A 14,250-nucleotide genomic window follows, 5' to 3' on the forward strand; every position below is an offset into this window, starting at 1 on the left:
GTTGATGTTGCCACATAGCTATGGTCAGTTTTCCTTGGACCTTGCAGTGGGTTTCTACGTCCACATCCTATGTTGCATGCATTCTTTGAGAAAAAGTCAATTGCTCAATTTGTGTTTTCTAAGTTCTCTATCCTCAGGTTCTGGGATCTTTGCCATGGAGGTGGCCGCTGAAAGTCTGCTGAGCTGCCTCAGGTGCATTGGACTGATCCTGTTTGATCCTGAAACCTTGTGCACCCTGTGCCACCCTAGTGCCACCCATCACAGAAGCCTCTTCGAGATCTGATTGACATGGACACGGACTGGCATCCTCTCCTTTCCTATATGGCCTCCATAGAGACTTTGGATCCTGTGGAGCTGCTGGACAAGGACAGACTGAAGCAGTGTGATGCTGAGAGCCAGCGGACTGTTAATCATGGACTCAGAGGAATTGTTTTCTATGGCTCAGTTTTATGTATGGTAGCCATTGTGACCTCTGTGGGGAAAGTGCACGTTGTTTGGGGGTTGTGGTTTTGGGACAGAACTTTTGGGGTTCAGAATTTTGAATTGAGTGATTAATTTTTCTTGGAATGCTCCTGCCTTTTGCACCGTATATTCCCTTGTATCTTATAAAAATTTAAAAATATGAGGGTGTTGGTTGAATTATGTTAGACTATGCTCGAGATATTTTGAGCAGGTTATTGCAAGGGGTTCAGGGTGAAACCCTGGGTAGCAAAGGCAGAATCAGACCAACATGTAGCCCTCACACCGTCACCTAAATGAAGGTCGGTGAACTTTATACAGGTTTTTTTTTCTTTCTTTTTTCCTGTCATAGAATTGTTCATTTTTCTTTTTCTGTTTTCTTTTTAATATACTTAAAAGGGTGAGATGTTGCCATGAATTTTCCTGGTTTGCTGAGCGTTCATATTAAAGGAGAAACGTGCAGTTTCTCACGCTGGTGAATTGTAAACACAGGACCATGTTTTGTAAATATTGGCAATGTTATGAATACTTTCTCCAAGACAAGGGGAGGTTGAATGACAGCCTCCTGGACCAATGTGACAGGAGAGGTGGCGATACCCTTCTCCAATCCATGGTCACCTTGCCACAGGTATATAATGGAAAAATAAACTAAGGGCAGGGTCTTCTGCCCTGCTGCTGTTGTTGCACCCAGATCTGCGTCCCCAGTCTGTTTTCCTGGTTGGGCCTCCACGGTGATAGAGTGTGTCTTAATTCCTGATAAAAAAAACCCAAGTTTAAAGGCACCCCTCCCACATCTGCTCAGTCTCCCGCTGGGCAATTCCCCTAGAGAACTCCTAAATTTCTTTGAGCAGTGTCTACTGAGAGGATACACAGTAGGAAGCTGCAAGTTGATGCGGGCTACAGCCCTATCAAAGAAATAGAGGAGGGATTTGTTATGAACGAAAAAAAAAAAAAAAACAAAAAAAAAAACCAAAACAACAAAACAACCACCCCACAACTGACCCTCTCCTGGCTAGAGTAACACCCCCCCACACCCCAGACAATCTGAGCAGGGAGAGCTGCCCTGAAGGAAAGTTGCCTGGCAACTTTTCCCTACCTAATTGAAATGTGAAAAGAAGCTGCCCACACCTAGATAGCCCTATTGTCCTTTGTAACTACCTCATTTAGCAAGAGTAACTTCGGCTATGACCAGGACAAATGCATATGCATTTGGATATGCAGATAGGGCGGGGCCGCCCCCGTGGATCCTGGGAGGTTTTTTTGGGGGATACTGCACCCCGGGACAGGAAGCTGGATTCATCAGAAGAGAATTGGATAGTGCCCTGGCTGAGCGGGGAGTGGATGCACCTCCTGGCCTGGTTTGAAGATTGGCCATGACCTGTGAGGAGCCTGAATGGAATGGGAACTGGCCAGCTGAGCTGACTGATGTAGAGAATGGGAAACTCTTGAAACTTTTCCCTGAGGGCAAAGAGCTGACTGCCAGTGCTCTGCCTTCTGATGGTTAACCAGAGAGAACTGCTAGCTGTTTCTATGGGAACAAGGACTCAGCATCCACTGGAACAGCACCTGCTCCTTCAGATGGCTGCAGTAGTGTGGAAAACTCCGATCAGACTTTGCAATCCTGCTGATGATTTTAATAATGAGCTGATCACTTTAATAAAGAGCTGAATATTAATAAAGGCATATGCCCTGTTCTTTTCAGCCGTGAGCCCTGCAGGAGATGGCAGCGCTCTGGGCCTTGGTGCACTCGGAGCTGAGCGTGCAGCTCTCTCTAACTGCACCTCTCTGTGTTCAGTAAGCCTTTGATTTTTTTGTTTGTTGGTTTGTTTAGGGGTTTTTCTTTTGGGTTTCACCATGTGGTGATGTGGGCCATGGAATGTCAGTGGAAGGGTTTTTGTGACTCCTGTTGGAGTGGGGATTTGCAGCTGATCAGCTGCCTGTGAGTGACGTGGTGCTGTTCATAAACAGAGGGCCAGCTTGACAGCCAAGGGCACAAAAATAAATGTCTCTGCATGAATGCTGGGAGCAGGCAGGCCACGGGGGCCACACAGGAGGGACGGGGCCCACAGCTCTCAGGGAGGGTCACTAGAAAGTGTTTAGTGAGGATAAGGAACGATGTCCTTCTGTAAGAGTGACCACTGAGGCTCTGTGTGAAGCTGTGTCCTGAGAGACTGAGCAGGGCCGGTCCGGGCCGTGGCCGAGCGGGGACCGGTCCGGGCCGTGGCCGAGCGGGGACCGGTCCGGGCCGTGGCCGAGCGGGGACCGGTCCGGGCCGTGGCCGAGCGGGGCCCAGTCCGGGCTGTGGGGATCTCTCTGAAACCACATCCCTCACTGCCCTGGGGGGGATGGAGAGGAGAACTGGGGGCACAAAAGGTGAAGGGCACGGGCTGAGGTCAGAGCAGGTCACTGGAATCAGCAGGGACATGGGAAAATGAACAGCAACAGCACTGATGGCCAAGGGTCCAGGGAAGAGACGCTGGATTCACGGGAACAGCAACACCTCTGCTCCCTCTGCACCCACCGGCCCCACCTCAGAGGGAGGGGGTGCAGAACAACCTCCTGTCCTGGCCATGGCCCCTGGTCCTGCAGAGATCAGCCCTGCCTTGTCTGGAGCCGGGGCACAGATAAATTCAGGCACAGATAAATGTCAGGAAAAGGAACCCCACCAGAACAGCCTCATCTGAAATCTCACTGTTCATTTTCAGAGCCAACCATGTGAGGTGAGCTGTTTGTTGTTCGGATTGTCCCTGCATGTCACTGATTAGGCTTACATCCAATCCTTTTTTAATGTACTTAGCTTGGTAATTACAAGCGATTTAATTATCTTGTTGCAAGTTTTTGACTCCAGATCTCATTCTTTGTGGATTGTATGTCACAACTGAAGCTTGATCTATTTATTCCAGAAAAAAAAGTCTTTTTGACACCTATTTGTGTTCACATTCTATGACTGCTGCATATGTGAATTGAATATAAAAAGGAGTAATTTTTCTAAGGCTGCCTGAAGCAATAATTCTGAAGTGTGAACTCTGTTTGCTTATCTCAGTGGATGAAATCTGATGATGATACTTCTTATAACTGGATCTGTACTAGTTTGTAACAAATTGATTTTAACCCAAAGAATGCTCAACATGGAAATGCTTTAATTGTTTTAAAACTTAATTACAAATAAGTTTAATTTGCAAATTTAAGATGCAAATTCTGCAGAAAGTTGGGAACTTAGGGAAATAAAATCTTAATGTCGTTAAATTATTGGAGTTCTCAATTTGTGTTCTTTAATCTCCTTGTGAGTCACTAAAGCATCAGTGAGCTTGAAATAAATTTGTCTTGAGCTTTTTGACTCATCCTGACACTCATTTGACTTTCAGGCAATTTCTTGCCATTTTTCTGGCCAGATTTATTGTCAGTCAACACTTTGATCACAGCTGATCTGCTGGATGGAGCCAAGTTTGGTGCACAAATCTCCCCATTTGTGTCTGTGAGGCTCTGTGTCTGTGATTATGAGAAGTTCCTGCCAGCATCCAGACCTTCTATCAGAGTCTTACTCTAAATCCAGAAACCAGAATCACAGAAACATCTTGAGCTTGATTTTGCCCTGCAGTTTCTGTAGGGATATCTCCAGATGAGCTCTCTTCTCTGAAGGACCTAACTTTGGAAACGAGGTGATCAGTGATCCTGAAGGACAATTGGACATGGCAGAACAACCCTTGGGAGTGCTGGTCTTGTGTGTGTATTGGAGTTGGATAACTCAGCACTGAAGTGTGTGGACTGTCAAATAAGGGGAATAAAGCTCAGATTGCAGAAAGCAGGAGGACTGTCTTTAACCTGGAATGGAATTCTTTAATTCCTTCAAATACACGGAAAGAGTGCTGAGACTACTTGGAGACTACATATTTGCTAAAACTGGAATGGAATTTTAAGATGAGGTGCCTTGTCTTTTAATCCTTGTTTTTTTAATTTATTTTTTTATGCTGGGCAGAGAAATGCACAGTAGATTGCTCTAGATTTGATGTTGTTGTGGAACAAATGAATTTACCTTGCTTCTTGCTCGTTTACCAGTGTTGTTACTGGAGATTGCTGGTGCTGTGGATGCACAAGTATGTGAGCCTTGCCACTGAGTGCCTTTTCCCCTATGTAATTTTGTTTTAAATGTTGTTTGTTTTCAGAATGGAGTTTTAGTAAAAGTTACAGAGACCTGTCCCCCGCTGAACTGCTCAGAAGATCAGGTTCTTCCAGAGAACCAGTGCTGCAGGGTTTGTAGAGGTAAGCCAGCCTGGGAGCAGTGGGATTTGTTGGCTCAAGGGGGGATACACTGAAAGGAATAACTCCTTTTTAATGAGATATTAAGTACCTCTGTGAGCATGGTTCTAAAACCAGTCTGGGATACTCCTTTGGTTAGAAGATGTACCAGACATAAAGTTGTAATTGCTCTGAATTAGGCAGGAGGAGGGAGAAAAGGAAAAGCTAGGGGACAAAGGAACCAGTATCTCCTAAAAATTGGTATTAAAAGGCTATTAAGGCCTGGGTTGTGCTTTTCTCAGCTGTTTTTAGGGGGTGTTAGGAAGTTTGTGGTCCATGAACTGGAACTTTGTTTGCTCCTTTCTGACCAGGTGGGGCTGCAGAAACTGTTCTGGTGTTCAGATGAGAGCAAGTTGGAACACCAGTGGGTGATGCTGTGTCTGGGTTTGTGCTTTTCCTCCTTCCAGGACAGAAAGTGGAGACAGAATAGGAATTACCACAATGACTCCTTATATATCTCGGGCAAATAGAAATAGCCTCTTGGATATTAAGAGAGAAAACGCGTAAAATATATATCAGTGGATGGAGGAAAAAACCCTGTTGTCCAATGCTGTAAGTTATTTCTTAACTTGCAGTGGAGTGCCTTTAGAGATGAAGTTAAAATTACTTTCACGTTAGACTTAAGCAGAGAAAGATGTTGACATGTCTCTGAGAAATACTGAAAATCAGACAGAAAGAACTTCAGCCACTTGTGCCTTTCCAGAAGGAGGTGGGAAGGTTCATCCTGTTTCTAGCAATGACTGTGTGGAATAAAAGAAACTGTTCCCAGAGCAACTGCTGAGAATTTGTGTGAAGGAAAAAGATTAATAAAAATTCTCCTTGATAAAACATGATGCATGGAATAATTATAAACTGTAGAAACAATGGGGCTGCTTTTTGATGGCAGAATTACAAGGCAGAGCATGAGGTTGCTGTGACTACTGGTATAATTCTGTGCAATGTCCCATTTTGGTCTACACACGTGGCTATGCAGAATAAGAGGATTTTGAGGGGTTTTTATTATGTGTTACAGTTGATTGTGGTTTTTATGTAAGTTTGCCTTGCACTTGCTGACAATCAGACTTAATGCCACACGGGTTCAGTAGAACACTCGTGACTTGTCATTGCTCCCTGCTCTGGAGTTGTCATTTCTCCTGAATAAAGCTAGTCATACAAACACCTTTTCAAAGAAAATGGTTTTTCTGAGAATGACCTGATGGAGAAACCTAAAAAGCCTGTGTGCACCAGCTGGGTTTGCAGAGAGAATTTGGAATGGAAGGTGCCAAAGTTTGTGAGTGATACAGTCACTGCAAATTCCTGAATGTCTGAACTCAACACGTTTTAAACCCTGTTGCTGTTCCTTGTGTTTCAGGCCATGACTTCTGTGCAGAGGGCCACAGGTGTGGTGACAATTCCGAGTGCAGGAACGGGGACACCAAAGCCACCTGTGAGTGCAGGAGCGGCTTCCTCTCTGTGCCAGGGGACCCTGCAGGCTGTGAAGGTAAACAGAGGATCAGAGCCCCTGAGCAGCTCAGGCACACACAGGACATGAAAGAAATGGTGGCTTTGGAGTGGGTGTCACTGCAGGGCTGGGCTCCATGGTGGGGAGTGTCCCAGGGCCCCTCTCTGTGTCTGGGAATGGGGATTGAAGGTTCCAGGGGTGCTGCCCACCCTGTCCAGGGCACGTTTCACTCTGGCAGCTGTCTCTGCACACCGTGGTCACGCTGCAGTGACAAGATCTCAAACACTCTTTGTCAGGCAGCAGCACCTCCCTTCTAAAGAGTTTTCTGGGGAGCAGAGCCTTTCCAGGCTGCATTAATTCAGGAGCTGGGGATTGTGTAAGGACAGTGAGCGTGGAGGAGCACTGGGGCTGGGATATCCAAGTGATGCCTGCACTCCTTCCTGCAGTGCTCCTGTGGGACGGGGCTGGCTGGAATGGTTTTCTGTGGCACAGCAGAGACCATTTGTGAGCAGGCTGTGCCTGAGGAGTTCTGTTCATGTGTGAGGCCATCACAGAATGAGGGCAGTGGGGCACTGCTCTCCTTTCTGTTTCTCAGTGTTTGCCAGAGCTTGTCATTCCCAGCTGTGAGGTGTGTTGCCTTCGATATGAGGCAATGGCGACCTGGTTTCAACGAGTCAGCACGGCAGCTCGACGTCCTCGAGCTACTCGGTCCATTCACACGCTTACACCAATTTGGTGGACGGCAAATGGCGGTTTATTGTATTACACATGGGGTTAAATAGTCTACAGGGTCTTCTACTATGTCAGTGGGAGGGCAAAGGATCTAAAGGTCAGTGGTTGGTGGGAAGCTAATGGGGCTAGGAGGGGCCACCACCGAAGGGACGGGGGGAGGGTCCTTATCTTCCCGTGACATCACGTGATCTTCCGAGCGCCTGTCCCTAGCTATCACCCACACATCTCCCCCCCCTTTTTCACAAAAAAAAAATGAGGTAGTTAGAGGCATTGGAGAAAAGGGGTACAAGGTAGTAACTTGATAAAAAAAAGAAGGGGTTTGGAAAACTTGAGTAAATTCTGCGAGGCTGACTAGGCAGAACTTTGCAACTGGCAGTGTTCACAGTTTGGTTTACAACAATTGTTGCTGTCCTACAAATAGAATGTTGGCCCGTTCTAGGCGTGTTTGAATAAATGTGACTAGCTTGTTTAACAGGCATGGTCCAATGGCGAGGGCTAAGAGTAACATTGCCAGTGGACCTATCAATGTGGAAATTAGGGTGGTGAGCCATGGCGATTGATTGAACCAGGACTCGAACCAGCCCTGTTGGGCTTCCCTGTCTTTCTTTCTCTGAGCCAGTCTATCTCGGAGTTCTGCCATGGAGTCTCTAACGACTCCTGTATGATCAGCATAAAAGCAACATTCTTCTTTCAAGGCGGCACACAAGCCTCCTTGTTGCATGAACAGGAGGTCCAGTCCCCGCCTGTTCTGCAGGACGACTTCTGAAAGTGAGGAAACCGATTTCTCCAGGAAGGAGATGGATTTCTCGATCCTCTGCAAGTCCTCGTCGATAGTCACTTGTAATTGAGAAAGTCCTTGGTGTTGGGTCACGAGGGCTGAGACACCTGTGGCTGTACCGGCTGCTCCCAGGCCAAGCAGCATCGCGATGGTTACTCCTGTTATTATTTCTCGCTTGTGGAGCCGGCCCGGTTCCTCGGAAAGTTGACACACCTCCTCGTCTGAGCGGTACAAGACCCTAGGAACAATCAGAACTTGGATACAAAAATCATCAGAGTTATTGAATTTGGCCAGGGACACACAAGGACTCACCCCAGACCGTTGACAAACCCACATTCCGGATGCAGCTGGGATCACCCACTTATTGATCTTCTTGTCAGGTTTGACAACTTCGGTGCAAACCTTTCCCTTCTGCTTGGCTAAAGTTGCACTGCCAAAGCATTTTCCCTGACCCGTGACTTGACTCAAGGTGATTCCTCTGCGGGGAGTGTCCCACCTGCACTGGTGGGGGACATCAGCTGTGGAATAACTGAATGGGATGTTTAGAGCAACTCCTTCATAGAAAGGAGGTTTAACATCGTAACAGAGCCAGCATGGATTGGTTAGGTTTGGGTTGGATTCATTCAGAGATGAAAAGGTAGCTTCTAGCACGCGGAAAATGGGATTCGGGTCAGACACGGCTAAGCGGTCTATCTGAAAGGCATCTGCATAGCTGGTCGGGGTATTGGTGACCTTTGTGGGCAAAGATTTGGGGTGGATTGTGCTTTTCCTTTTTAGTGAGTCTCTAATAACTTCCTTGGGTCCGACCGCTCGGGGCACTGGCGGCTGGAGCCTGATAATTTGTACATTTACCCACTCTTTTGGTAACTGGAGGACTACTGTCCACGTCCTGCCTGTGGCCCAGCTAGGGTGGTCTGGTTGTAAAACAGTTATGTTATAATCAGTGCATGTCCGGCGTGCAGAGTCCTGATAATAGTTTCGATAGAACCCTGACCTGAAGAAGGGTTTGTTACAGCCGGTGGGTGCCCAGGTGAACTGTAAGAATTTATCGGGTTCCTGTGGGTCCCACCCATATCCTGATGGTCTGCTATCTGTAACAATGGTTTCACATCCCCAGTAGCCACAGTGGCCCCACCCCGGGTAGTTGCAGTGCCTTTTCCCTGGGTTGGAGGCTGGGCACCAGTAGGCCATGTACATGTGCATGAGATATGGGGCGTGGCGGTCTATCTTTGGTCGCCCCGGGAACAGATCGGTGATGTGGAACACAAAGGATGGGGTGCCCGGTGTGGTGATTTCTTTGAGCACCTTGTCATTTGAAAGGTGTTTCATGACTGTCATGGGTTAACACTGGCCAGATGTTAGTGCACCCATGAATATATGTTTTTTCTCTAACAACTCCTGTGGGATGTGATCAGGAACAGAGCAGAGCAGGCTTAAATCTTGAAAACAAAAAAAAACCCCACCAAAACTTTATTAATTACATAAGAACAGGGACAGAAATACTCTTAAACACACACAGAGACAGAAATAAAAACTTCTTAGAACATTTTCTTCTCCCAGTTTCTACCTCCCCACCCATCACTCTTCACAGACCAACCCCTGGGTTTTAGATCAAACCATTACCACTCAAAAACAAACTAATCTTCAATTCAGCAAGGGAGAGAGGAGTCTCTCTCGCAACACAGACTGTTCCTCAGAAAACACGGGTCCACCCCTTATGTGTTTCCATGTCACCCATAGCACCGCCCGGAGAAGTCTGCTAAGGTGACACTCTCTTTTTCCTATGTCCAGCGCTCTCACCGCTGTCTCATAGGCCAAAACTGCATACAGGGCTTTTTAAGGATGCTGCATGCCAAGCTCTCCCCCTTTTCACCCAGGGGCCGGGGTTCCAGGAGCAGGTCTGCCCTGAGGGCAGAGGGTGCCACCTCACCCTCCCCCTCTCTTCTCTGCTCGCTACTCACTTCAAGTGCCAGTCACTGTAGCAAAAGCAAGGGGCAGCTGCATCCACCCAAAAATGCAGTTTATGTTCAAAAGAGACTCAAGTTCAGTCCATGGCTGACATTATGCAAGAAAAGTCCAGCTCCAAGGCTACTCCTCTCATTCTTCCATCGAGTTCCTTCCAATCATGCTTTATCATCTCGGTCCCAGGCCGCTTCCCTCTCTCCGAAAACCACCAGTCATGAGAATCAATGTCTAAGAAAAGTTTCTTTCTGCCAAGCAAGGGTTAACAGTTTCTTCTCGGCAGGGTGCTGCAGACGGAGGCATTCCCAGGCTCGGCAACCCCCCACGTGGCTGAGCACCTTCTCCCGGAGTTTGGGGAGAGGAGGGGGGTGAGCACACACAGAAGGCACTTCCACAGTTTTCCACCCCTCCATCCTGGACGGGGCAGCTCAGTTCCAGTCCTGTCCCTTCTCTTCTCCCCCCCCCGGGGGGGCTCCGGCTTACCTGAGCCGACCACGTGTTTCCCCTCCCCCACCCAGCCTCGTGGCCGGGCAGGGGAAGAAGGCCTCACACGTCCCTCTGCTGAAACCAGGATCTGAAAAGAGGGCCGAGCCCCTCAGACTCCTGCTTTTAACTCTTTGTGTCCTCAGAGGCGTGTCCAAACCTCTGAGTGACCAATCCAGGTGCCAGCAGAAAAGCTGATTACTGATTGGACTGCCCACATCCCCCTGGAAAAATTCACCTCCCCCCCCCAACCACGACAATGACCCACCTGAATGGTTGATGAGGATAATAGTCTGGGCTGGCTTGCATTCTGGCAACCAGCCCCAATAGCAAAATCATACAAAAGCATCGTTGTTGCCTGGGTCTCACTGGCGTGGGACACTTGGGTGCTCTCGGTTCGTTCCTTTTCTCTGGAATCGCTTTTACAATTGTTTGTATGTCTTTGGGATTTACTGGCGTGTATATTTTTTGTTGGTTGTCCTCTATTCTAGTAACTCTTACTGGGAATGCTTTCACTGTGGAAGCCGGTGTCCACTCAGCACAGGCTATTTTTATTTTTCCCCAGTCAGTGATCTGGGCTGGCTCATGTTGTAAACTCTTTTTGAAGTGGCTGAAAGCTTTATTAGGTTTCATTTTAAATCGTGTTGGTTCTGCTCTCTTTGTTTCTGAATCCCAATCACTGTCTGTCTGCTCTCCGGAGCTGCTGCCGCCGGTACTGTCTGACAAGGAGTCAGAGACACACTGCCAGCTCACTTCTGGGTTTGAGTGTCGTTCAGTGCGGCTCCGGCCCCGCCCCTCCTCTCGGGGGTGGCTCCGCTCCCGCCCCCCCTCTCGGGGATGGCTCCGCTCCCGCCCCCTGGGCTTGTCCTGCCTCCTGCGGGGTGAGGTCTCTCCCCTAAATGCTGGCAGTGCTGAACACAGCTCCCGACGGGACACGTGCTCCTCGCGCCCCTCCCGCACGTGCGTGCCTGCGGGAAACCGCGGCCCCGAGGCGCGCACGCGCTCTTCGCCGCTGTCCCGTGCATGCGGGGCTGCGGAAAACCACGGCTCCGAACCACGCGGGCGCTCTCCGCGGCTTTCCCGCGTGTGCACGTCCGCGGGGAACGGCGGCGCCTCCCCGAACGTGCTTTCCCCACCGCATCCCGGCGCGCACGCGCCTGCGGAAGCCCACGGCGCCGGGCCGGGCGCGCTTTCCCCGCCGCTTCCCGGCGCGCACGCGCCTGCGGAAGCTCGCGGCGCCGGGCCGGGCGCGCTTTCCCCGCCGCTCTCCCGTGTGCACGCGCCCGCGGGAACTCGCGGCGCCGCTCCGAACATGCACCCCCTCCCCTCCTGCTGCGCGCACGCGCCAGCAGAAGCCCGCGGCTCCCGTCCGAGCACGCATTCTTCTCCCTCTTCCCCGGCTTTCCCCTGCGCATGCGCACTGGCACACACCCACGGCTCCGGGCTCTCCCCACCACAAATGTTCAGACCCCGCCCCTCCCCGCTGCCGCCGGCGCCATTTTCAAACCCGTACGGTGGCGGTGCCGGCCGCGTGCTCTCCTGAGCCACGTGCTCGGCGTCTCTGGCCTCCTCGGCCAGTCCTTGCCAGAAAAATCGCACGCGCTGCCGCGCCTCGGGCACCGAGCCACCGATCGACGGCAAGGGGACGGAGGAGGGACCTCCGGATGCCCGGGAAGGTTCCGCGGGCGGGGGGGAAGCCGACGGGCTCGGGGTGGGGGTCGGGGGGTTCCCTGAGGGCACCGGGGGCTTTGGGCTCGGGCTCCGGGAGGGGGGAAGCGTGCTTGGCTCCCGCGGCTTCTCGCACTCGGATAAATTATTTTCAGACGCCGTTTGTGTGGTGGCCCCCACTCCCAGCTTAGGAGTGGCCAGCAAACACACGCGGGCGGCACTCCAGGTCTCTTGTTCTTCCAGCGCTTTCCGTAAACTTTGCTTGACCCTCCCCCATGCTTTAAGGTGTTTCCCGCTCCCTGTGGATTCCGTATCTTCGGCCAGCGCGAGTGTACACCTCCCCCATACCTCCGAATGGAGGATTTCTACTGGGCGCTCTATCACCCCAAGCTCCAGTAATCTTGCCAAAGCAAGTTGTAAATCTCTGGGCTTGCACTCAATCCCCCACTGTCTGTGAATTACACTTACGACCTTCGCGATTGCCTCCATGAGTCTCGCTGGTCCGGGGACGTCTCCCCCGCCGAGGGTCAGTTCCTTTGGCCTGCCCCGGCCGCTGCTCCTGTCCAGGCGAAAAATCCCGACTCCTGAGCGTTTTTCTTGTTCCCAGGCTTTCGGCACCAGAATGTTGCCTTCAATATGAGGCAATGGCGACCTGGTTTCAACGAGTCAGCACGGCAGCTCGACGTCCTCGAGCTACTCGGTCCATTCACACGCTTACACCAATTTGGTGGACGGCAAATGGCGGTTTATTGTATTACACATGGGGTTAAATAGTCTACAGGGTCTTCTACTATGTCAGTGGGAGGGCAAAGGATCTAAAGGTCAGTGGTTGGTGGGAAGCTAATGGGGCTAGGAGGGGCCACCACCGAAGGGACGGGGGGAGGGTCCTTATCTTCCCGTGACATCACGTGATCTTCCGAGCGCCTGTCCCTAGCTATCACCCACACAGAGGTGCTTCTTGAAAATGAATTGGTGATTCAATATATCCCACATTCCTTCCTGCCTTTGCAGTGTGGGTTGGGGTTTTTTAACACCCTTGTATGTCAGGCTGCAGTGTTTAATCTTTGGGCCATCACAGGGAGTTTTTGAGCTGCTCTGTAAAACATATTTCCCCAGATTGTTTTTGCAATAGGACTGGTGATGGAAGGGGATGGTTTTTTTTGACAAGCTGTGAAAATAGAGCAGAAGAATTGAAATACTGAGGAGTAAGGATGAAAGAATAAAAAAAGACACGCGTGGATTGTGCTTAAATGATCCTGCATTTGTAAAAGGGCTTTAGAGTGCATGCAAGTGAACAGGAGGGCTTGAAATAGCAGTTTTATAAATGAGTTGAGTGAAGAGCAGCTTTAAATCTTGGGGTGTTTAGTCATTTCTCTACAAACAATAATTTGAATGCTCCTTGATATTCACTTTCAGTGGCTGGAAAAACAGTTCCCAGCTCTGTTCTTAAAGGTAGGCAGCAGATACATGGTGTAGAGAGAGAAACTTGTTTGTACAGAAAGCTGAACCAAAAACTGAACAACTGCTTTATAGGTACTACAAGGACCTCTTGGACATCAGCAGACAGGCTGTTTATTAGCTCTGAGACACACTCCAGTATTAGCTGGGGTCTTTTTTGCTGTTTTAAATGATGACAGTGCTTAGTATTTCTATTTACCTAGACACAAACTGTCCTTTTTTTTCCTGTGGAAGAACTTTGAACACCTTGACCCAAGCAATTTTTGAGATGTTGGCAGCACATTAGTGATAGTGATGGTGGAAAAAAGAGCTTTTAAGAAGACATTAGCAGGAATTGCAACGATTAACTTTTGGAAGGGCAAGTTAAGTCCCTGGTTTGTGTGTGTGGGTGAAGCATCAGGCAGCAGAACCAAGAGCTGCTTTTGCTGCCTGAGCCCGTGGGGTAGAGGAGAGGGTTGCTTTGTGCATTTCTGAAATGATCTGTGTGCTGGAAGGAAGGCAGTTCTCTGGAGGTGACACAGCAGAGAGGCCCTTGAGCACGGGGAGCTGCAGCCTTGAGATGGATCAGCCAAGAGGTGACTCTTGCCAGCCTGGGAGGAGCTGCCTTCCCCTCTTCAGAGCAGCTTTCTGCTCAATCTCTGCCTCTCCAGCCTCGTTCCTCGTTCCTCTCCTGCACGTGTTTAATCTGCGAAATGGAATCATTTCAGAGCAGTGCAGAGTCTCAGTGCACAGGGGAGCAGAGATGGAAACCAATGAGGACAAGGGCCCTACCTGAAGGTGCAGTTCAGATGGAGGTTGGTGCAGGGTAGGGGGGATTTTCTCTGTCACTGTTCTGAATTTCTCTGTGTAAGAATGAAACACTCAAAACACTTGAGCAGCACATCCTGAATATACAGAACACCTGTGGGAGCAAGGAAGGGCTCAGGCTCAGCAGCAGTTCTGGATTTGTCTTTGCTAAGCCTTTAAACTTCAG

General features: G+C 49.8%; 1 protein-coding gene across 1 annotated transcript in view; it reads left to right on the forward strand.

Annotated features, from left to right (window-relative positions):
* LOC134550629 (protein kinase C-binding protein NELL1-like) overlaps positions 1–14,250 on the forward strand; it is a 619,611-nt gene that overhangs the window by 15,145 nt on the left and 590,216 nt on the right. Inside the window, exons 3-4 of the mRNA XM_063397360.1 lie at positions 4,623–4,719; positions 6,107–6,235. Of these exons, the coding sequence (XP_063253430.1) occupies positions 4,623–4,719; positions 6,107–6,235 (226 nt within the window). The remainder of the gene's footprint in view (positions 1–4,622; positions 4,720–6,106; positions 6,236–14,250) is intronic.

This window comes from Prinia subflava, chromosome 5 (assembly GCF_021018805.1).
Source record: "Prinia subflava isolate CZ2003 ecotype Zambia chromosome 5, Cam_Psub_1.2, whole genome shotgun sequence".
NCBI lineage: Eukaryota > Metazoa > Chordata > Aves > Passeriformes > Cisticolidae > Prinia > Prinia subflava.